This window comes from Diabrotica virgifera, chromosome 5 (genome assembly GCF_917563875.1).
Source record: "Diabrotica virgifera virgifera chromosome 5, PGI_DIABVI_V3a".
NCBI classification, from domain to species: Eukaryota; Metazoa; Arthropoda; class Insecta; order Coleoptera; family Chrysomelidae; genus Diabrotica; species Diabrotica virgifera.
Window position 1 is genome coordinate 165,511,979 of NC_065447.1, and position 26,586 is coordinate 165,538,564.

The 26,586-nt window shown below is 32.0% G+C and overlaps 1 protein-coding gene across 2 annotated transcripts in view; it reads left to right on the forward strand.

Annotated features, from left to right (window-relative positions):
• The window catches only part of LOC114341295 (probable cytochrome P450 12a5, mitochondrial), a 62,375-nt gene that overhangs the window by 20,575 nt on the left and 15,214 nt on the right, over positions 1–26,586 (forward strand). For both annotated transcript variants that reach the window (XM_028292093.2, XM_028292100.2), the window contains exon 5: positions 24,251–24,468. In XM_028292093.2, coding sequence (XP_028147894.2) covers positions 24,251–24,468 — 218 coding nt within the window. The remainder of the gene's footprint in view (positions 1–24,250; positions 24,469–26,586) is intronic.

Sequence of the window (26,586 nt, forward strand, 5' to 3'; positions counted from 1 at the left end):
TTATAGTCAAAGCCCGAATTTCAGGCACTCCTAGGTTTGACTAGGCAATCCTCAGGTCTGACTGACGGTCTTAGTCAAAGCCCGAAATAAATTACAGTTTCGGCCTTTGACTAGTCAAACCTAGGAGAGACTAAGTTGGTCAGGCAAAGGTCGAAATTTAATTTCATAAAATCGGGGTTTGACTAGTCAAACCCCGATCAGCTATTAAAATGTCGTAATTTGTTAGATAAGGTTTAATAAAAAGTAATTTTTTAATTTTATATTTATATAGTTATACTATATATATATATATATATATATATATATATATATATATATATATATATATGAGCAATATTTCTACTTTTCGGTGAATTTTGTGGGGAGGGTCCTCGGATTTCCTTCAAATTTTAGTATGTTATTGGACCTATTTAAAACACGTTATCCTGAGAGTTACAGACTCCTAGGGGCCTTAGAGCCCTAGATAGGGCCCGTCAAAGACCCAAAAAAGGTCGTTTTTGCCGTATATTTGACAGGCTGTATATCGGCTCCCATTTAACCGATTTTGACTTACCAAACGTCATTGTCTGTAATTTTAAGTAGTTTTTCAGTGACAATTTCAAGGCTTTAGTCAATAACCCTGATTTTTGGGACCATTTTAAGTAACGCGAAAAATTTCAAAAAATTACTATTTTCAAAAATTTGTCAAAAATCTAATTTTAATCCGATTTTCATTTTCTGGACGACAGTTTAAAGGTATTAAAAAGGGCATTAAAATGATATTTTGTGAGTTAAAATCCGTTCAGTAGAAGTGGAGATAAAACAGATTGAAAATAGACATTTTTGTAAAAATGGGGTTTTTACGCATTTTCAAAGTGCTGGCACCTTTTGGGGTATATATTAAATTGTACAAAAATTTTTTTACAGGTACTTTTTTATGTAGATAATAACGTTTCATTGGAGATTTTCTTGGCCCGAGCCTCTATCTACCTTATATAACCCTCTAAAAATGAGTATTTTGTTACTCAAATGAGGCAACTTAACAAACAACTTACGGCTTATTTCTATCAATCAGATAGCCTGAAGACTTTATCTATCACAGATTATAAAAGTAGAGATTAAAACCTTTTATTTAAGGGGTCATACAAACTTCTAGGTAGCCTAGAAGTGCAGTTATGATATTTCAAAATCTTAAGGCTGTTTTATCGGTGCACCAAAACCTAGGGACAGTGTTTTCTCTGTTATTTACCGACAGAATGTCTCGAAATTTGGACACGTTGTTCGAAATTATGTTGCCTTTAAAATGATGGTTTTACTTTTTTTATTTTTTTGAAAATTCTGTTGAAAAATTAGATTATAATGTTTAACGTTCTATTATAACCAAACTTTTTACTCCCATCACTCGAAAGAGTTTTTTTTTCTGTAATCGTTGATTTTTTTTTCACCTTTCTGTGTCCAGTAATAATCGAGAAAAGCGTGTTCCAACTTTGAAGAAAATTTGCTAAAAATATTGAAATCTAATAATGAAACGAGTTACGCAGCATTGGCGATTAGTTTCATCGTTATCGCCTTCGTGACGACAAATCTCATGAACGTACGGTCAGTCGGTCAGTTCGCTTGAATTATTAGAATCCATTTCCAGTTATTCATTCTTGTATTTTCTTCATCAACTTGCTTAGTGTTTACAGTTTACAGTATTCTTAGTTATTTTGAAAACATTAAACTTATTTAGTTTACGGGTATTTTAAGTACATAACAGTGGTGTCATGGCAAAATTAGCAGTGCGGGAACGCAGTGCCGGAACGCATTGCTAATTTTTGTTTACAAAACCTAAATTCTCTATTATTTTTTTTTTTCTTTTCTTAACCAGTGCGGGAACGGCGTTCCCACGCGTTCCCACACCATGACACCACTGGTACATAATATATTATTAGTTTAGTGGTATAAGTTACAAGTTCTTTAGTTTACGCGTATTTTTAAGTATTACATTAGTTTAGGGATATAAGTTGACAAGATAAGAAATGAGTCCCAGGGTGTTTTAAAATAAGACAGAAAATTATACTACTATCCACGATTTGTGTTTTATTCATCAATTGGATACTTTTTTTATGTAACTGCAACCTATAAATATATTAAAATAATGTATATGTTACCGGCCAAACCCGATTTCGGGACAAACTAGTTTGGCCTAGGCCAAACTACTTTGTCCTAACCGCCTAGGATAAACTAGTATGACCTAGGTCAAACTAGTTTATCATATCACGCGTAGGCCAAACTAGTTTATCCTGATATAAATAAACACACTTCAGGCCAAACTAGTTTAGCCTAGGCCAAACTAGTTTATCCTGATATAATAAAGATTCACACTTCAGGATAAACTAGTACGGCCTTCTTCTTATTCTTCTTCTAGTGCCTATCCGTTTCGGATATTGGCGATCATCATGGCAATCTCTACTTTTCTCACTGCTGCTCTGAAAAGACTTTTAGTGGTTGTGTTGAACCACGTACGTAGATTTTTCAGCAAGGTGTTAAATGAAAGCTTTTAATACAAGGATGGTACTAAAAGTTAGGAATTTGAACTAGGCTGTCTGTCTGTCGGTCTGTCCGACCGCGAATATAACTGCTCCGTCACTATACCAGGTAGAATGACAAATGAGGTGTCAAATGAAAAGCTTATAATCCAAAGATGGTACTAAAAGTGACAAAATTGACCTATGCTGTCTGTCTGTCGGTCCGTCCGACCGCGAATATAACTGCTCTGTCACTATACCAGGTAGAATGAAAAATGAGGTGTCAAATAAAAGCTTATAATCCAAGAATGTTACTAAAGCCCAAACTAGTTTGGCCTGAAATGAGCGTCTAGAACCGGAAGTCCTAGAACAAAGGACCTCGCAGAAACTTTATGGGAAATGGCTCTCTGTCAAATGCTCTGAAACTTAGGATTGTGGTAATTCTTGATGTGTAGAACAAAAGACTCCATGGACGCGTAGCTCCAAAAAATCATAGTTCTAAGATATAAGCCTCTGAAGATATAGGTATAGAGAGGACGTTTGAGTTGGAATAAATTCATTTTCTCGAGAATGGGCGACTCTGGAGATAAATTACGAATCAGGTCAATTTTTATTTTTAAATTATAATTTTTGGCATATATATCATACTAGTGACGTCATCCATCTGGGCGTGATGACGCAATCGATGATATTTTTAAATAGGAATAGGGGTCGTGTGATAGTTCATTTGAAAGGCTATTTAATTCTCTATTCACTAATATAAACATCAACATAATCATTTATACAGGTATATTCAAATGGGAAATAAGCCACAATTTTACCTAAAAATGATTTTATTAACGTTTCGACGCCCAAGTCGGGTGTCGTTGTCAAAATACAAAATAATATTAAATAAACAAAAATGTTGTTGCTTAGTAAAAAATTCTTCTATAATTTATTTAATCTGACTCATTTATATCGGCAATTCAGACACGTATTATACATTTTAAAGTAGACGACTTTAAAAGTGATATTGCCAATATTGATGAGTTGCGTTCCTGGGACGACTTTACTAAAAGATAGTTCATTCGATTACATGAAATCAATCCCAACTCAAGAATAGCCGCCACAAAAAATCATAGCATGTGATCTGTCTTTAAAAAGACAACCAAATGCAACGGTGGTACTGAAATTCTCGCGTTAGAGATTCCATAGTAAATCACGAGGGAAAACCAGGAAAAACCTCGTGATACTATCCCGATATCGCAAGTATTTGGGTTTACATTTAGTTTACTCTCAAAACTAATACCAAATTCTGACTTGATATTTTAAATTTTAAATAATACTAAAATACTAAATATGTACTAACCCGATATGTTACTGATTTACTAATTGTGGTATTTTCTTTCTATTGACTTCCTCCTTTAGTATGGGTAACCACATCCTACTGCATTCTACCGAGGAATTTGCGACACAATTGGTTTCATTTAGCATAATTAGAGCCGCTTCTTTGATTTTTCTCTTTTTACTATCTGCTTCTTTTAGGACTATACTTGAATCTCTCCACTGAACTCTATGTTCATTATCCCATGCGTGTTGACATATTTGAGATCTATCAAATTCTCTATTTTTTATATAAGATTGATGTTCATTTACTCTAACGTCTAATGGTCTTGACGTTTCACCTATATAAAATTGTTCGCATTCACAAGGTATTTTATAAATACAATTCTTTGTTCTTTCTTGTTCACTGTTAGGTTTAGTTTTAGATAGAATAGATCTCAATGTGTTTGTTGTTTTGAATGTTGTTGATATGTTGAATTTATTTCCTATTGTTTTAAGTTTCTCGGATAGTCCTTTTACATATGGTATTGCTATTTTCCTCGTATTATTTCTTGTGAATGTTGTAGGATCCCGTTCTAAGTTGTTCTGTTCCATTCGATCCAATCTTGACAATTCCTTATTTATAAACGATATGGGATAATCATTTTTTAATAAAACAGATGTTAACAATTGTTTTTCTTCTAAAAATGAATTTTCGTTAGAACAAGTAATTTTGGCTCTATCATATAAGGATTTAATGATTCCCTTTTTAACGTTGATGTTATGATTTGATTTGTAATTGAGATATCTGTTGGTGTGTGTTGGTTTTCTATACACTTGAGTCTCATATCCAGTATCCTTCTTTGAGACCAAAACATCGAGGAAAGGTAGGGTGTTATTGTATTCCTTTTCCATTGTAAACTTTATTTTCTCTTCTTGATCGTTTATAATATTCAGGAACGTATCCAACAATTCCGATCTATGAGGCCATATGGAAAACACATCATCTACATATCTCCACCATACTGTGGGTTTTAAATTTTGTTTAGAAATGATATTAGTTTCGAAATCCTCCATAAATATATTAGCCAATAATGGAGATAAAGAAGAGCCCATTGCGAGACCAAAATTTTGTTTATAGAATTCATTATTTAGTTGAAAATAGGTATTATTAGTACATAATGTCAATAACTCCATTATAGCTGATACATTTAGTCTTGTCCTAGTTGTTAATGTATTATCATTTTCTAATTTCGTTTTGATTATGTTTAAAGTTTTATCTAATGGTACATTTGTAAATAAACTGTTTATGTCAAAACTTACTAAAATATTATTTGGATTAAATTCTATATTTGATAATTTGTTTAAAAAATGTTGTGTGTTTTTTATAAATGTGTCATTATTATTTGCAAATGGTTTTATAATATTTAATAAAAATTTAATATAAATTTAAAAATTTACAGTAAGACACCACATTTTTATGGAGTACCGAAAATTCACAAAGCAAATATTCCACTTAGACCTATTTGTAGTACCATCAATTCTCCTTGTAGTGAACTATCAAAATTTTTATTAAATATTATAAAACCATTTGCAAATAATAATGACACATTTATAAAAAAATACACAACATTTTTTAAACAAATTATCAAATATAGAATTTAATCCAAATAATATTTTAGTAAGTTTTGACATAAACAGTTTATTTACAAATGTACCATTAGATAAAACTTTAAACATAATCAAAACGAAATTAGAAAATGATAATACATTAACAACTAGGACAAGACTAAATGTATCAGCTATAATGGAGTTATTGACATTATGTACTAATAATACCTATTTTCAACTAAATAATGAATTCTATAAACAAAATTTTGGTCTCGCAATGGGCTCTTCTTTATCTCCATTATTGGCTAATATATTTATGGAGGATTTCGAAACTAATATCATTTCTAAACAAAATTTAAAACCCACAGTATGGTGGAGATATGTAGATGATGTGTTTTCCATATGGCCTCATAGATCGGAATTGTTGGATACGTTCCTGAATATTATAAACGATCAAGAAGAGACAATAAAGTTTACAATGGAAAAGGAATACAATAACACCCTACCTTTCCTCGATGTTTTGGTCTCAAAGAAGGATACTGGATATGAGACTCAAGTGTATAGAAAACCAACACACACCAACAGATATCTCAATTACCAATCAAATCATAACATCAACGTTAAAAAGGGAATCATTAAATCCTTATATGATAGAGCCAAAATTACTTGTTCTAACGAAAATTCATTTTTAGAAGAAAAACAATTGTTAACATCTGTTTTATTAAAAAATGATTATCCCATATCGTTTATAAATAAGGAATTGTCAAGATTGATTGGATCGAATGGAACAGAACAACTTAGAACGGGATCCTACAACATTCACAAGAAATAATACGAGGAAAATAGCAATACCATATGTAAAAGGACTATCCGAGAAACTTAAAACAATAGGAAATAAATTCAACATATCAACAACATTCAAAACAACAAACACATTGAGATCTATTCTATCTAAAACTAAACCTAACAGTGAACAAGAAAGAACAAAGAATTGTATTTATAAAATACCTTGTGAATGCGAACAATTTTATATAGGTGAAACGTCAAGACCATTAGACGTTAGAGTAAATGAACATCAATCTTATATAAAAAATAGAGAATTTGATAGATCTCAAATATGTCAACACGCATGGGATAATGAACATAGAGTTCAGTGGAGAGATTCAAGTATAGTCCTAAAAGAAGCAGATAGTAAAAAGAGAAAAATCAAAGAAGCAGCTCTAATTATGCTAAATGAAACCAATTGTGTCGCAAATTCCTCGGTAGAATGCAGTAGGATGTGGTTACCCATACTAAAGGAGGAAGTCAATAGAAAGAAAATACCACAATTAGTAAATCAGTAACATATCGAGTTAGTACATATTTAGTATTTTAGTATTATTTAAAATTTAAAATATCAAGTCAGAATTTGGTATTAGTTTTGAGAGTAAACTAAATGTAAACCCAAATACTTGCGATATCGGGATAGTATCACGAGGTTTTTCCTGGTTTTCTCTCGTGATTTACTATGGAATCTCTAACGCAAGAATTTCAGTACCACCGTTGCATTTGGTTGTCTTTTTAAAGACAGATCACATGCTATGATTTTTTGTGGCGGCTATTCTTGAGTTGGGATTGATTTCATGTAATCTAATGAACTATCTTTTAGTAAAGTCGTCCCAGGAACGCAACTCATCAATATTGGCAATATCACTTTTAAAGTCGTCTACTTTAAAATGTATAATACGTGTCTGAATTGCCGATATAAATGAGTCAGATTAAATAAATTATAGAAGAATTTTTTACTAAGCAACAACATTTTTGTTTATTTAATATTATTTTGTATTTTGACAACGACACCCGACTTGGGCGTCGAAACGTTAATAAAATCATTTTTAGGTAAAATTGTGGCTTATTTCCCATTTGAATATACTTGATTATAAAAATGCCACAAGAAAATAGCTTCAGAACAACATTTATACAGGGTGCCCAATTTTTTTTTAATTAAATTAATTGAGACAAAAAGAAGAATGTATATAATTTATTTAATTCGAAATACATTTTACTGCTGTCAGAAAACAGAAAAAAATGTTTATTTGATAAATAAATATTGTTTTTTGCTTAAATTCAATATTAAAGCTGCCACCCACCTACCTCTTAGCAGTTTGGACATTTAATTTAAGCGAAAGGCAATGTTTATTTTTCAAATTAACATTTTTTTCTGTTTTCTGACAGCAGTAAAATGTATTTCGAAATAAATAAATTATATACATTCTTCTTTTTGTCTCAATTAATTTAATTAAAAAAAAGTTTTGGCCACCCTGTATAAATAATTATGTTAATGTTTACATTAGTGAATAGAGAATTAAATTACCTTTCAAATGAGCTATCACACGACCCCTATTCCTATTTAAAAAAATCACCGATTGCGTCATCACGCCCAGATAGATGACGTCACTAGTATGATATATACGCCAGAAAATTATTATTTAAAAATAAAAATCGAGCTCATTCGTAATTTATCTCCAGAGTCTCCCATTCTCGAGAAAATGAATTTATTTCAACTCAAACGTCCTCACTGTACCTATAACTTCAGAGGCTTATATCTCAGAACTATAATTTTTTGGAGCTACGCGCCCATGAAGTCTTTTGTTCTACATATCAAGGACTACCAGAATCCAAAGTATCAGAGCATTTGACAGAGAGCCATTTCCCATAAGGTTTCTGCGGGGTCCTTTCTCACCTTTAGTACCAGCCTTGGATTCTAAGCTTTCATTTGACACCTCATTTGTCATTATATCTGGTATATTGACGGAAGAATTACATTCGCGATCGGACGGAAAGACGGACAGAAAGCCTCGCTAAGATTTCTCACCTTTAATAACATCTTAGGATTAAAAGCATTTATTTGACACCTCATTTTTTATTCTACCTGGTATAGTGACGGAGCAGTTATTTTCGCGGTCGGACGGACCGACGGACAGACAGCCTAGCTCAAATTTCTCACCTTTGGTACCATCCTTGGATTATAAGCTTTCATTTGACACCTTATTTGTCATTCTACCTAGTATAGTGACGGAGCAGTTATATTCGCGGTCGGACGGACCGACGGACAGACAGCCTAGGTCAAATTTCTCACTTTTAGTACCATCCTTGGATTATAAAGGACGTAATTTGGGAATTCCCCGCATGTAAAAGTCCTTACATGTTCGTCAAATTACTTTCGACTCGGATAAATTAGGCCGTACTAGGCGAAGGATTTCCTGGCTGAAAAATCTACGTACGTGGTTCAACACAACCACTACAAATCTTTTCAGAGCAGCAGTGTGAAAAGTAGAGATTGCCATGATGGCCGCCAACATCCGAAACGGATAGGCACTACAAGAAGAAGAAGAAGGCCGTACTAGTTTATCCTGAAGTGTGAATCTTTATTATATCAGAATAAACTAGTTTGACCTAGGCCAAACTATGTGACAAAAATGTGATAATTCTTTTTAAAATATTATCCACGATAAAATCAAACAAACAAGGTATTCCCGACAAAACTAATTTGAATGGAGAATAATGCATTTTGTTGTCATTAAAATACTTGTCCGCCGGCGCCACTGAGTAAAGATCGAAGTGTCGGTCGCACTCCCTACTTCCAATCAATTTCAAGTAGGGAGTCACGTGTGTCTGACGTAAGCAGTCTACGAAAGTAAGTGATACGCCCACTTAACATTGTAATGTGCTTCAACTGATAAAACAGCCTTAACTAAAATGAAAGTATCAATTCTGTGAACGCTACTTCTATAGACTAAGAGCCGCTATAGATGAAATTTGATAATTATTTTAAGCACGATAAAAGCCTAAAACTTAAATAGTAGAACCTAAAAGAAAAGCTATGAACACTCTGCCGTCACTTTTTAGAGGCACACACCTCGACAGTGGCGCATCAAACATTCTACTTATGGAGGGGATAAATAAATTAAAAGGTACCCTCCCTCACTCCCAGAATTATTTTTTTTATTTTTTTAAGTTATACGTGATTCAAAAATAAGACTCAAGCGTAATTTCAACCCGCCTCCCCTGTTTTCCTACCCCCACCATCAAAAAGTTCATTTCTCGTTTTTTATTTTTTTTTAGGTGGGATGTAATCAATTTTAAAATTTCAAAAAATTCACACGCATACTTGTGGCTTTTACAAAACATGCCTATTTTTTATAGACACGTAGGTTGAGTGACGTAACCTAAAAAAAATTATTTTTTTATTTTTATAAACTTTTAAACGAAAAACTTTTTTTTGGGGATGGCTGTTGGAGTATTTTGTTTTAATCTTGTGTATTTTATCAAATGCTATATTTCTAATTTATTTCAGAAGTTTCCGTAAGGTTCTCCATCTTCAAAAATCCAAAAAATTGTTTTTCGAGGGGGTTTTTGGGGTTTTCAACGTATTTCTCCAATTTTTAAATACTCTACAGGACACAGTTACTTCAATTTACATATAACCTATAAAAAAACATTAATTTAATCTATTTTGAAGTCTATAAAATAGGGAAAATCACCAAAAATCCCCTAAAAAACAGTTTTTTGGATTTTTTGGTGGTGGGGGAAGGGGGATGGGGGTGGTGTGTTAAAATTACACTGAGTTTTATTTCTTAATAACGTAGAACTTTAAAAAATTAACAAAATTGAATTCTGGGTGTAAGGTAGGGTACCTTTTAATTTATTTATCCCGTTCATAAGTGGAAAGTTTGATGCGCCACAGTCGAAGTATGTGCTTCTAAAAAGTGACGGTATAGTGTTCATACCGTTTCTTTTAGGTTTTATTGTTTAAGTTATGTGCTAAAATAGTGCCTAAAATAATTAACAAATTTCACCCATAGCGGCTCTTAGTCTATAAAAGTAGCGTTCACAGAATTGATACTTTAATTTTAGTTAGGACTTTGAAATATCATAACTGTACTTCTAGGCTACCTAGAAGTTTGTGTGAGCCCTCAAATAAAAGGTTGTGATCTCTACTTTTCTAATCCGTAATAGTTAAAGTCTTCAGGCTCTCTGATTGATAGAAATAGGCCGTAAGTTGTTTGTTGTCACCTCATTTGAGTAACAAAATACTCATTTTTAGAGGGTCATATAAGGTAGATAGAGGCCCGGGCCAAGAAAATCTCCAATACGAAGTTATTATTTATATAAAAAGCTACTTCTAAAAAAATTTTTGTACAATTTAATAAATACCCCAAAACGTGTCAGCACTTTGAAAATCCGTAAAAACGCGATTTTTACAAAATAGTCCTGTCGCCAGGGGGGGTACAACGGCCTCGTTAATTCAGATGGACTTACCCAAATTTTTTTTATGTATTTTGACCCGTAGAACACGAATTTTTTGGGTAACAGTTGATCCGGATGTCGATAAGATTGTTATAGACCAAGAACTTGAGGAATCAAATAACAGCGATTTTTGGCAAAACAAAACAATATTTTGTATTTTTTGGGTCATTTTAAGCAAAAAATATTTCTACAAGTTTTTTAGTAGGATGCACAGTTTTCGAGATAAACGCGGTTGAACTTTCAAAAAATCGAAAAACTGCAATTTTTAAACCCGAATAACTTTTGATTAAAAAATAAAATAGCAATTCTGCTTAGCGCCTTTGAAAGTTCAAGTCAAATTATGTCGGTTTTGATTATTTGCATTGCTAAAAATTTATTGTGTTATTGCTAAACAAAGCTACAAACAACTAGTGCGTGAGTGATGTTTCTATGATTTCTCATTTAAAATCGAACGAGTAGGTAGAATAGGTACTAGTGCAATCAAGACTATTTCTACGTTACATGCGTTAAAACGCATGTAAAAGCACGGGAAACCCTACGTGTTTATAGCTTTGTTAAACAATAAAAAAATAAATTTTTACCAATGCAAATAATCAAAACCGATATAATTTGACTTAAACTTTCAAATGCGGTAAGCAGACTTGCTATTTTATTTTTTAATCAAAAGTTATTCGGGTTCAAAAATTGCAATTTTTCGATTTTTTTAAAGTTCAACCGCGTTTATCTCGAAAACTGTGCATCCTACGAAAAAACTTGTAGAAATATTTTTTACTTAAAATGGCCCAAAAAATACAAAATATTGTTTTGTTTTGCCAAAAATCGCTGTTATTTGATTCCTCAAGTTCTTGGTCTATAACAATCTTATCGACATCCGGATCAACTGTTACCCAAAAAATTCGTGTTCTACGGGTCAAAATACATAAAAAAAACTTGAGTAAGTCCATCTGAATTAACGAGGCCGTTGTACCCCCCCTGGCGACAGGACTAAAAATGTCCATTTTCAATCTGTTGTATATCCGCTTCTACCGAACGGATTTTAACTCTTGAAATATTGTTTTAAAGACCTTTTTATTACCTTTAAACCGCTGACCAGAAAAAGAAAATCGGATTAAAATTAGATTTTTAACAAATTTTTGAAAATAGCAATTTTTTGAAATTTTTAGCGTTACTTAAAATGGTCCCAAAAATCAAGGTTATTAATTAGAGACTTGAAATTGCCACTGATAAAACTACTTAAAATTATAAAGAAAATAACGTTTGGTGAGTTAAAATCGGTTAACTGGGAGTCGATATACAGCCTGTCAAATATAGGCTAAAAACGACTTTTTTTGGGTCTTTGACGGGCCCTATCTAGAGCTCTAAGGCCCCTAGGGGGCTGTAACTCTCAGGATGACGTTTTCTCAATAGGTCCAATAACATACTAAAATTTGAAGAAAATCCGAGGACCCTCCCCACAAAATTCACCGAAAAGTAGAAATATTACTCATATATATATTATATATAATATATAATTAATATATATATATATATATATATATATATATTAATAATCATATATATATATATATATATATATATATATATATATATTGTTGTGATCTTGATTATTGATATGAGATAATATTTTTATATGTCATTTAATTTAATCAATGCATTAATAATAATCTAATTAATTTACCAGATCACATATCAATATGTTTTCAATCTCAGGGCTTTTTATAAAATTAATTACTTACATACGTGGCTTCTAAGTATTTCTCAATGGTTCCTAATCGGGATAGGAAAGAAAAGAGTAAAATAATAACACATATGGGTTACAATTGTAATCAAAATATTGTTTATTTTATTTAAATGGCAATCACTGCTTAATATTTGCTATATCTTATTATTCTTAAACATAACATTTACACATGGGAATCTTATTTCCTTTTGGTTTCCAATTGAAAGTTTTTATTAACATTTAACTATTATGATTTATTAGCAACAATTCTATTTAAGTTTGATGAAGCTTTTCTGATATTATTGATTATGTTTCTTCAATTTTAAATGTGGTATTTAATACGAAAAACCCATACATTCATGTCCAAACAAATGAGACTGACCTTTTTCTGGTGAACTGAGAATGTCTTCACACAAGACCCGTTTCCTGCTATCCTTGGCTGCAATCAAAACCTCGTCCTGGCTTCCAGTAATGTTCTCCTCTGAAACTAGCTCGTATAGCTCTCGCTTCCTGCTTCTGTCGTGATGCTGTCTTCTACCTTTTTCGAAACTGCAATCAGCTACCGGGAACTCTTGGCTCAAGGAGGTTCTTTTACTCTCAACCTGGCCTACCTCTCGTTCCACGATAGATACTCCACACTCACGGAACTACACCGGCTTTCTCACTCTCCGTACACTACCGTCTACCACTGGACTTCACTTCTCGACAGCTCAAAACATTCTGATCTCTATTTGTCATTCATTCCCCTACTTTCTAAATATCCCTTCCAGATTCACAAATCAAAATTCCACCACCAACTCTCATTCGCAGTATTCCTCAAAACCAATTTTTAAACTTTCTAAATATGCTTAATGGATTTCAAAGAAAATAGTTAATTCCCATTCTAAAATTACTTTCTACTATATACAAATTTTAATGACCTATTCTCTATTTCCACTTAGTCTTATTTAGCATCGGCTAATGATCGAGCCTTCCGCGAACAACGATAATGACCTATTAACGATTTCACTTGAGTCTTATTTAATCACTTCTTAAAATTAAATATAACAATTTTGTTGTATACAGGTTGTTCTAAATTTATATGCCCGTGGTTGAGAAAATTGAAAATATTTTATATTAAATTGAATTTTGTCTATAATTATCAAAATTTAATTTTCATATCAAATAGAAATATAACAAATCCCCGCCTTGTATTCGATAAAATTTATCTGCATTTTTAAATAAATTTTCTCGAGGCAAAACCAACTCCCTGTATATTTCCTTACTTTAATCTACGTCTTATACCCCTTCTTCTTGTATTACTCTAATTAGTCCCACCTGTAGAGTAATTGTTTCCTTATTTTCAGTGTCCTCATCTTGTGTTAGAGTGTCGGCTATTATGTTGTCTTTCCCTTTTTCCCATATCAATCTTCTGTCTTTTTCCTCAGATTTTTCACATATTTTTACCGTGTATTCTGCATCCTCGTTTTCATATGCCTCCTCTTCAAATGCCACTGTTTCGATCATATCTTTTTCGCTTTCATTTGTTAGCTTTATTTCTTCTTCTCCTGAGCTCATCTCTTCTTTTGAGGAATCCCAGTTTTCTTTTGCTTTTGATACTCTCAATTTTTCTTCTTCTGGGCTCAACTCTTCTTTTGAGGAGCCACAGGTTTCATTTTCTTTTATCCTTTTCCGACCTTTTCTCCTTTTTTTTCTTTGTCCTTGCTTCGCTGCCAAATTCATTTCCACTGTTTGTTCTTTACCTGATTCGTCCGTATTTTGTTTCTCATGTTCCTTGTCCTGTTCTTTTTCTTTTTCTTCTGTTAGTTTCATCGTATTATTTTTAAAATCTATCACTACATGTTTTTCTGCCAATTCGTCAACTCCTACTATCATGTCATGTGACATATTTGGCATTATTACACATTGTAGTGCATACATATTCTTACCCAGTCGTACCATTACTCGTATGCCTTCATTTATAGTTGCCAATGTCCGTTTGTTTGCGCCCACTAAATTTACCCTAGGTATTTTGTAAATTAAATTTGTTAAGTTAACTTCTTCTATTAGTTTTCTGTTGACCAATGTTATTTCAGATCCAGTGTCTATCATAATTTTAATTGGTTTCTCGTTGATAAATCCATCCACAAATTTTAAATTAACTCCATTTTTCTTTTCGTTGTTTCCTGCCAATTTAATAAACTACTTGGGGTGACAAAAGATTCCTGTTTGATTTTTGGTTTTTAGTGAGCGCCGTCGTGAAAAGACGCCGGTTGCTCATCGTTGTTTATATTTTCGTCATACTGTCTCTCTCCGTCATATTCATCTGTCTGGGTATTATTTACTTCTCTTCTATTTTCTTTTGGTCTGTCGGATCTGTTTCGGTTTTCTCGATATCCCTGTTCATTTTGTCTACCATTATTTCTGTTTTCTTGATTTGAGCGTGTGGTGTTTCTATTCTGGTATTCTCGATTTCTGTCCTCATTCCATTGCCTATTTCTTTGTTCATAATTTCCTCTTCCGTTGTCTCTATTTTCGTTTTCCCTTCTGGGATTAAAATCTCGTCTTGTATAGTCCCTCCTATTTTGATTTCTATCTCTGTAATCTTGTGTTTCTCGGGGCCTGTAATCTTCTCGCGACTTTCTTGATTTTCTTTCTCTTAGACGTGATTCTCTTATTTGTAGGAATTGGCATAAACTATCTATGTCTTTGTAGTTTTGCAATGTGATATGGTCTTCCAGCGTTTCCTCGAAATGTCTTGCAATCAGTTCGACTAATTGTTCCGATGAGTAATTATATTGTAAATGTTTTGCATTATTGTAAATTTGCAAAGCATATGTCCTTTCTGATACACCCATCCTATCATTGTATTTCCCATTTTGCAATTCCTTGTTAATTTCCAATTGTTGGACTTTTCCCCAGAAATAATTCAAACATTTTTGTTCAAATTGTTGCCAATTGCCGAATTCTTCTTCTTTGCTATCGAACCATAGGCTTGCTTCATATTTGAGATGGTTTCTGATAGTTTCTTTTGCTGTTTCGAAATTTCCGATGTGCTGTATTTTCTTTTTCAGGCTATTTATGAACAGCACTGGGTGTAATCTTCTTACATCCCCGCCAAACCTTATCTTCACGTCATCTGTGCTATGTATAACATTTTCTCTTCTTTCTCCTACATTTTGTTGAATATTGATTTCCGCAATCTTTCTTTCCATTTCTTCTCTGATTGCTTGAATAGCGTTTTCAAACTTATTTTCCAAATTTTCTATTTCCTTTTTCTGGCAATTCGTTACCTCCTTTATTTTGATTTTGATTTCTTTAATCTCTAACTCCTGTTTCTCGCTCTTTTCTGCAATCTCTTCTATTTTTTTAACCATTTCCTTCTTAATACTCTCTATATTTCTGTTGTTTTCTTCTATGGCTTGTTTTGTTTCCTGTTGATTGTCATCCATTTTTTTCTGTGTTTCATCCATTTTTTGATCCACTTTATCCATTTTTTTTTGTGATTCATCCATTTTCTTTGATGTTTCTTCCTGATTTTTATCCATTGTCCTTTTTGCTTCATCCATTTTTTGTGACTGGAGTTGCATCAGTTGTAATAGTTTATCTATTCCTGATAATTCTTGCTGTTCTGATGCCATGATTGTCGTGTCTAAGATATCTTCTTGGTCTGAATGTTCTTTTTGTTTTTTGTTGTCTTTGCTTTGGCTTCTTGTCACAGACATTTGTTTTCAAGAAATACTGTCCCCGCCAAATATGAAATTTTACTAGTATGTTACCAAGACGACTTTTTCTCACCCAAATATTATAAATTGTCAATAAATATATCAAATGTAAATATCGTAAAAATAAAATATTAAATCAGTTATGTAAAATTTGTACCTAAAGAGATCTAAAATTTTATGTTATCAAATGTAAGTATCTCACTTTTTACCACAGGCATATAAATTTTCAAATACCGGCTTTACTCTTTCTATCCTTCAAATTTGCCACTAGAAATACTTTACAATGCCCTCCACGTTGGACGACAGTTGTTGTGATCTTGATTATTGATATGAGATAATATTTTTATATGTCATTTAATTTAATCAATGCATTAATAATAATCTAATTAATTTACCAGATCACATATCAATATGTTTTCAATCTCAGGGCTTTTTATAAAATTAATTACTTACATACGTGGCTTCTAAGTATTTCTCAATGGTTCCTAATCGGGATAGGAAAGAAAAGAGTAAAATAATAACACATATGGGTTACAATTGTAATCAAAATATTGTTTATTTTATTTAAATGGCAATCACTGCTTAATATTTGCTATATCTTATTATTCTTAAACATAACATTTACACATGGGAATCTTATTTCCTTTTGGTTTCCAATTGAAAGTTTTTATTAACATTTAACTATTATGATTTATTAGCAACAATTCTATTTAAGTTTGATGAAGCTTTTCTGATATTATTGATTATGTTTCTTCAATTTTAAATGTGGTATTTAATACGAAAAACCCATACATTCATGTCCAAACAAATGAGACTGACCTTTTTCTGGTGAACTGAGAATGTCTTCACACAAGACCCGTTTCCTGCTATCCTTGGCTGCAATCAAAACCTCGTCCTGGCTTCCAGTAATGTTCTCCTCTGAAACTAGCTCGTATAGCTCTCGCTTCCTGCTTCTGTCGTGATGCTGTCTTCTACCTTTTTCGAAACTGCAATCAGCTACCGGGAACTCTTGGCTCAAGGAGGTTCTTTTACTCTCAACCTGGCCTACCTCTCGTTCCACGATAGATACTCCACACTCACGGAACTACACCGGCTTTCTCACTCTCCGTACACTACCGTCTACCACTGGACTTCACTTCTCGACAGCTCAAAACATTCTGATCTCTATTTGTCATTCATTCCCCTACTTTCTAAATATCCCTTCCAGATTCACAAATCAAAATTCCACCACCAACTCTCATTCGCAGTATTCCTCAAAACCAATTTTTAAACTTTCTAAATATGCTTAATGGATTTCAAAGAAAATAGTTAATTCCCATTCTAAAATTACTTTCTACTATATACAAATTTTAATGACCTATTCTCTATTTCCACTTAGTCTTATTTAGCATCGGCTAATGATCGAGCCTTCCGCGAACAACGATAATGACCTATTAACGATTTCACTTGAGTCTTATTTAATCACTTCTTAAAATTAAATATAACAATTTTGTTGTATACAGGTTGTTCTAAATTTATATGCCCGTGGTTGAGAAAATTGAAAATATTTTATATTAAATTGAATTTTGTCTATAATTATCAAAATTTAATTTTCATATCAAATAGAAATATAACAATATATATATATATATATATATATATATATATATATATATATATATATATATATATATATATATATATATATATATATAAAGACTAAGTTTTCACTCTAATGGCATATAAAACAACATAATGCTATTCTACATCCCACCAGAATGAAAACAATGGGAACCTTCTCTGGTTACACCTCCGAGGCTTCTACAATTTGCAAGCCATACGGATGCTGAGACTAAGGAAGATGAGGGAATTCTACAATTTGAAATTCACGTCCCATCTGGTCAGCGCGGTAAAGTTCCAACGAGAATGGTTCCCTTCATACTCCACACAGAGTAAATGTAAATCAAAAATGAATAACCATTTTCAATTTCGTTGCAAAACGAAAATACAGCCGAACCATATTCTAGTCCAATCAGAGAGTGCTGCAAGCACCTCTACCGGTTTCGAAACTTATTAGTCTCTTATCAGGAGGCACATATGCTGCTCTCCCTGATCCAACCAAAACAAACCCCAGCGTGCAGTCCCGGATTGCAACGAACGAAATGGCATAGATGCCCTAGCGACAACTGCTACAAAAAGACTAAGTTTTCACTCTAATGGCATATAAAACAACATAATGCTATTCTACATCCCACCAGAATGAAAACAATGGGAACCTTCTCTGGTTACACCTCCGAGGCTTCTACAATTTGCAAGCCATACGGATGCTGAGACTATTATGTTGTTTTATATGCCATTAGAGTGAAAACTTAGTCTTTTTGTAGCAGTTGCCGCTAGGGCATCTATGCCATTTCGTTCGTTGCAATCTTCTTCTTGCATTATTCTTTTTCCCAATTAGAATAGTTTATTACAAAAATGCCACAAGAAAATAGCTTCAGAACAATATTATTTTTATATTGTCGTAATTAAAATCAAAAATTAATGTTTATTCTCACATGTTGAGGCATTATGGCATTTATGCTTGTTTGTACCAACAAATCTTAAGCTCCACCTTAGCCCAGCTCAACTTATAGATAGGGCCGCTTTAAGTCTCACTTACGTTGCACCATAATTTTTGGTTCTTTAAAATGAAATCCCCGTGGCAATCCATTGTAGTCAGCTGAAAATTGATCTAAGAGTCAATGGTGCAACCCGTATGTTTCGTAAGCTGAGCTTAAGGCACGTCTTAGCTTAAGATCTGTTGGTGCAACCAGGCATTAGAGTTGCACAATATGTTAGACCTTATACACTTACATAATTTTGATGAGCATTTTTTATTGCAGTAGCATTTTATAAAACCTTGTTCTCCAAATTTAGAATCTTTTGTACTAATTTCTCTTAAAGACACCTTAACGTCTGGAACATCGTCGAAATTAAGAAAATTCTCTTTGCATTCTCATATTTAATTTCTTGAAAAAAATGTGTTTATTGTTCCGTATTTCGGACCAACTCTATATAAACCGTCAATAATTGTTTTATCTTGTATGATACCCAAAAATTTCGAGCATCTCCTTTGGCTCTATCAAAGCTGGTAATAGGTATTGTTACAGTTTTTCCGATCGAAATTGGAGGAAATTTTTTTTCACTTAATTGTTTCATAGCCTGGGCATGAAGACCTTCAATCGCCTCTCCTTTATTTATTTTAATTTTTTCTGTCTGTGCACAACGCATGCATGTAACTTTTCTTTCAAAACCTTCATAGTATGCACCAAGTGTGCTGTCAGCGCACACAACATGTACCACCTGATTACAAATTATGCACGTATATGCATCAGAGCTCTCTTTTTGGCAAATACAACAAACCACATCTGAAGAAGTAATGTGAACTGTGAAAGAAGATATTGCAATCGGAGGAAAACTAAGGATCACCATAATATTAACGAAGCCCCTGGACCGTCGTCACTAGGAGAGGAAGAAAATTGTCAAACAATTCAGCCTTAACATTCAATGCCATAACGTCTCAACGTCTCAACATGTGAGAATAAGCACTCATTTTTTTTTATTTTAATTACAAGATAAAAATAATAAACATTCAAATTAAAAAATGAAGTTTTATTAAACGTAATCTAACGAATTACGACATTTTAATAGCTGATCGGGGTTTGACTAGTCAAACCCCGATTTCTAAAATTAAATTTCGACCTTTGCCTGACCAACGTAGTCTCTCCTACGTTTGACTAGTCAAAGGCCGAAACTGTAACTTTATTTCGGGCTTTGACTAAGATCGTCCGTCAGACCTGAGGATTGCCTAGTCAAACCTAGGAGTGCCTGAAATTCGGGCTTTGACTATAACATATCGATCGACGCAAAGTTACACGAAGCGTTCAAATATCGACTTCCAGTTCTATTTTCGATTACTTTGGGTGAAAACCTAGGACTTACGAAGTCCAATTATTTGTAATTACGAAACACCTTCCTCCCGAAAATTTTCCATATTACAATAGTCTAAGAGCTAGAGGCGAGAAATCATCGTCATAAGTAATATGGAGTTTGGCATGTGAAATGTGTCTATTGTATGTTGATAATTATGACCCCTTTCAGGCTGACACCTCAGTGGATACAGGGAGTAGCAATAAGGGATGAAAGGGGACAGTTAACGCAGTCATTAAAGGTTTTCACCTCCTATTTTGTTAAACCTCCATCGGTTTACATGAAAATTGGTGAGTAGTTAGAGCATACCTCAATAAATAAAACTGATATGGTGCAAACGTGTGCTTTTACCCTGGGGGTGGATGCCACCCCTTCTCAGAGGTGAAAACTATTTTATTAAAAATAACCCCACTAGTCGATAGAGGGACAAATTTTAAGCAAAATTTATTACCTCTAATTATTAAAATAAATCAATACTTTTTGAGTTATTAAAGATCAAAGATTTGAATTTTTCGTGAAATAAATGCATGATGTAAAGCGGTTTTTCGTAAATAATTCAAAAACTGTAAGTTTTATCAAAATAGTTATGATTACCAAAATTGAAGATAATAAAAAGTAAAAGGGATTTCTTATTCGAAAAACCTTTGAGAATTAATAAAAAGTGAGTTATAGGTGATGGAATGTATATTTTTTTTCGGCTAGTACCTAAATCTATGTATTCAAGCTCAAATAACGGGAACACGGTGCATTTTATAAAATATATTTACTGAACACTTGTCAAAGTACTTAGAAATATGTATCAAATGAGCTCCCGGAAAAGTTGATACCATTAAACATTATGCTACAAACATTTTTCAAAGTTTAGGCTCCAAAAATTTGGAGCTTAATTATTATATTATTTATATAAGTTTTTAAATTTGTTTTAAGACATTTAGATAAAATATAGCAAAAATGTATTTGAATATTATGTCAAATGTGCCCATTATTGGATATCCTCAGTTTCTGTACATATTCAGTTTATACAGGGGCGGTTCTAGACCAAAAAAAGTAAGGAGCAAGGGAACACAACCGCTGAATAAACAAGATAACATGCCTTTTTAACGAAAACTATAGTACAAAAGTACTGTAAAAACTGAAGGGGGGCAGGTGCCCCCTGCCCCTGGCTAGAACCGCCACTAAGTTTATGTCAATAGAAAAAATTCAAATAAATATCGAAATAATATAAAAATAATATTTTAGTAAAATACATTTAATTAATAATAATATGTTCTTTTTATCATTCGTAACTTCACGCATGTGCTCTTAAATTGACGCTATTGTATAGGTACTTGCTACTGTATTTCGGAGTCGGCGTTTTTATTGAATATATCCATCTCAATCTGAGCTATATCAACATCTTTTACGAGCACGATACATTACAAGTATTTGGTTGAACGCTTATAAAAAAATCCAACAGATCTGGTTATTGAACAAAATGGTTGGGAACTTGCTGAAGATAACATATATAAATTCAAATGGTTTGAGGGGCCTCAAATGCCAGAGATTGTTAGAGATATTATTTTTGAGAATGAAACAGACGATGAGATGGATGATGAGCAAGCTGATGATGACATTCATAATAGCGAAAGTGATGAAAATAATTATGATAGCGATTTTAGTGAATGTGACAGCGAAAGTGAAAAATAAATAGTATTTTCAACGAAAATTTTGATTTCGTTTATAAATTCGCAAAGTCCGTTCGTTCGTTCCTGCATTGCCACCCCTGCAATATCTGGAGCTTATGTACCGATGTCAATGTAGTTTTGTCTCCTGAATCGATATCTTTAAACGGCATTTCGATATCTCAAACCATCTTCGAGATAACCGACCTCAAAACAAGTTGCATCTCGGGACAGCAATTTATGATTTTTTAGCAATTTTAAATAGCGAGATAATTCTACAATAGAGACACTGTACGTAAAAATGTTAATGAAAATTTCATATTGTTTCAAAAATATATTACTTTATATAAACTGTAAAAGAATTGAAATATCAAATAAATAAATATTTTCTACAACCGTGTTAAAAATGCAATTTTTAGCACTCCATACGAGCGTTAAAAATGCTACTTTAAGGCACTACTGCTTTAAATTTTTTTTAAGGCACTGCAGTTCGTATTGGTCGTTTAGGCAATTTTTATGTAATGTCAAAAAAATATAAAAATGGAATGTCAGTCAAGTTCAAGTAAAAGTTTTTTAGATATTGTCCTGTAATTACGTTTGTAGAAAAAATATTGTATGATATGCGTGTTAAAAAGTACATTTTTAAGGCACGCATGTGAAAGTTTGCAGAATGAGCGATAGCGAGTTCTGCAAACACTTTATGGGACACTTTTTTATTTTTAATTTTACGAAATAAAGTTATAATTCATAAAAAGTTCTGCATCGTCTAAAACCTACGAGCCAATCATCAGATAGCAAATTTTATCTATATTATAGGAGGTATTTTAAAAAATATGAATTTCGCTCAAGATTAAAGTACCTTTTTTTCACACTGTTGTAAATTATTGTTACTAGGAAAAATTGTTTGGAATTAAAAACTGTGTTCTAATATATGCAATAGTTGTTATTATTATAATTAAATAATTAATAATTATTATAATAATGTAACTATTATCTACATTCTTCTAATAAAAAGAAAATATTTAATTTTTTTCTCAAATTAGAGATACCTACCAATCATCATTTTCATTTATAACTCTTTTATTATTAATTTTACGAACAAAAATTATTCTTCATAAAAAGATCTGCACGGTCTAAAATCCAAGATGCAATCATAAACATAAGATTATATAAAATTGTATCGATTTTAGTCGATGTGTAAAAAATATGAATTTCGCTCAAGAAATTCGCTCAGTAAAGTGCCTTTATAGCTCACAATATTTAAATAGTAGGATATAATTGCACATTAAACATAATTTTTAATTCTAAACAACTTTTCATAATAGCAATTTTCCATATTAGGAATTTAAATACATAAAAACAAAGTTTTCGTTATAATAATGCTCGCATTTTTAACTTGTTATATTTAAATTGTAATAAAACAAACTTGATAATAAATTATAATCCTAACTTCATTCCCGAAATTCCTTTAAAAATTATTCTGTTAACAAATTTCAAAATAAATATATAAATAGCGTATGTTTTAATTTTCACTTTATCCTAAAAACTCGAAAGGGTTCTCTTATTTTCATCATCACTTGCTTAGCTTTGATGTTATAAACTTCATCTGGAGCTCACTTGATAGGTATTCTTGAGTACTATGACAAGTGTTCAGTAAATATATTTTATAAAATGCACCGTTTTCCCGTTATTTGAGCTTGAATAGTTAGATTTGAGTACTAGCCGAAAAAAATACATATTCCATCACCTATAACTCACTTTTTATTAATTCTCAAAGGTTTTTCGAATAATAAATCTCTTTTATTTTTTATTATTTTCAACTTTGGTATCATAACTATTTTGATAAAACTTACAGTTTTTGAATTATTTACGAAAAACCGCTTTACATCATGCATTTATTTCACGAAAAATTCAAATCTTTGATCTTTAATAACTCAAAAAGTATTGATTTATTTTAATAATTAGAATTAACAAATTTTGCTTAAAATTTGTCCCTCTATCGATTAGAGGGGTTATTTTTAATAAAATAGTTTTCACCCACGAAAAGGGGTGGCATCCACCCCCAGGGTAAAAGCGCACGTTGGCACCATATCAGTTTTGTTTCTTGAGTTATGCTCTAACTACTCACCAATTTTCATGCAAATCGATGGAGGTTTAACAAAATAGAAGGTGAAAACATTTAATGACTGCACCAACTTTCCCCTTTCATCCCTTATTGCTACTTCCTGTATCCACTGAGGTGTCAGCCTGAAAGGGGTCATAGTTATCAATATACAATAGACACATTTCACATGCCAAACTCCATATTACTTATGACGATGATTTCTCGCCTCTAGCTCTCCGTCTACAATAGTTGTCGGATTCGACATGAATAACTGAATAGAAAAGTCTTATGAGGAAGGTAATAGATTTATTTAAGTATGAGCTCAAACAATGTTGAGCTGGCCAATTGGTTCAAACCAAGGTCATAAATCTAAACACACACACACATGAGAAAAAAATTGTATTTATTTCTTATAATTTTAGGGGGAATTGACACAACAGCTACAACCTTAGCTCTCACTATGTTCTATTTTGCACAAAATGAAAATATCCAAGACAAAGCTCGACAATCTATACTTGATGATGATACATATTTAAGGGCTTGTTTAAAGGAAACTTTGAGGCTTTCACCTACTGCAGGTGCAAATAGTAGATTTCTGGCACAAGACGCTATTATTGGAGGCTATCTCATACCAAAAAATGTATGTGCTTTTTAATGCTCTTGGGTCCTAATGACCTAAGGTCCGGTTTCACCAACAGCAAATAAATCAATGAATAGTTATTCGTCTAATAAAATTTATTAGACGTTTATATTTTTATTTTGTTTCAATATAATTTTAATAATTTAAAGTTAAACTAACGAATTTACGTTCTTATAGATATTTACAGCGAGATTAACTTGCCAATTTATTCGAAGAGTAAGTAGTTATTTGATAAATAAATAAAATAAGTCTTATTTGACGTTAGTAAAATGGAGAAATGTCGGTTTATTGGTCGAATAACTTTATTCATAGAATAAACTACTATTTGTCGTTGGTGAAACAGGCCATAATATCCTATTTTTAAAACACCATGGTGCTTTATAAGAAATTGTGAAGTGAAATTTACATTGGCGATGTAAGATGATTATGATAAAGTTTTTTATAACTACGCTCCACCCAAATTTAAATTCTTTAACCTCTCCAGCCACAACAGTGTGTGGTGTCGTTCTCCCTCTAGGGCTAACCCAACTGATTTTCCATGTTGCACAAAAATATACAGATTATACTTTTTTGTTCTTGATTTGATAACTTTTCACAACGAGCTAATTAAAAACGGAGGGGAAAATTACTAATAAGCATTCGCAACCTTATAATTAGAATATGGGAAGCAGACGAAATGAGTGAGAATTGGAAAGAAGACAGAATTATACCAATTTTAAGAAAGGAAAAGTAACAGACTGCAACAACTATAGAGGATTATCCCTACTGAGTACAGCATACAAAATTCTAACAGCCCTCATCAGACAAAAACTCACCAATTCACAGAGAAAAAAATTAGAGACTACCAGCAAGGCATACAGGAAGGGAAGGCAGATCCATACATATTCGCGGTGTGCAAGTACTTGGAAAGGATACGCGAAACGATCGTGCGCGAATAGCGGAGAAATATTGCAACTTTCTTAAATAATTCATGTCAATTGAAAATGTCAAATTGACATGAGACATGTAGGTACATTTCATAACTACTGTCATTGAAGGACAAAAATTATACAGGGTGCACCAAACCTCTGGTCTTCTTTGATTACGGCTAAACTATGAGATATACAAAAAAATGTTTATAACAAAACTAATGTGTATCAAAGAGGTCTATAATTTAAAATTATTTTCAATTATACAGGGTGAGTCAGAACGGCGGTATGAACCAAAGTTGTATTTTTTTAAATGGAACACCCTGTATATTAAATCATTTTTAAATATATTATTTACAAATATGAAAAATTTGTATAAGGTCTTATAGGCCTAAAGTTAATAATTTTCAAAATATTTACATTTTTATTGAGAAAAAGGTAATATTTATAGGGTTGTGGATTATGTTTCCAAGGAAATAAAAATTTAGGTGATAGGTCAAAGTTTTTAAAATATAGTGTTATTTTTAAATAATTTAATATTTTTTACTTTTAGCCATAAAATATACAGTGTGATCACTATTTGCAAATACAAAATTTTCTCATTTTTTTTAAATGAGAATTTAAAAGTATATTAGTTTTGCGTTTGGTAGTAAATATTACAACCTTTCTTTTGGTATAAGGTTGTATGTACCTAGCATGTTTCGTTTTGTAGATATTTTAAAAAAACTATAGATTTTACGTTTTTGCGGATTTTTTATTTAAAAATTTTTTTGCAAAAAAAAATAATTATAATCTGGTTTTAGAAACATACACTAAAATATAAAATATGAAAATAAAAACGTAAGTAAAGATTAAAATAAATCGTATGCTAGTACAATTCAATTGAATTTAATAACTTTAAATTATTTTACAAAAAATATTTTACCTTATTAATGAATACATAAATTAGTTACTAAATTAAATAAACAACCAAATTTTAAATCAATCGTAGTAATTCTTCTACCGCAGCAACTTTCCTGTACCAAATTAATTGTTAGTTATATTGTATTTACGAGTAAGATCAGTTAATAACTTTTTAATTTACCTACATCTTGAGAACGTATAAAGTATGCTTTGAAACAAATGAACGTTATGGAAGTATATTAAGAAGTAAATAGTATCTATGTACCTACTCGTGTCACAAAAGCTGGTAATAATTTCTAATGGTTTC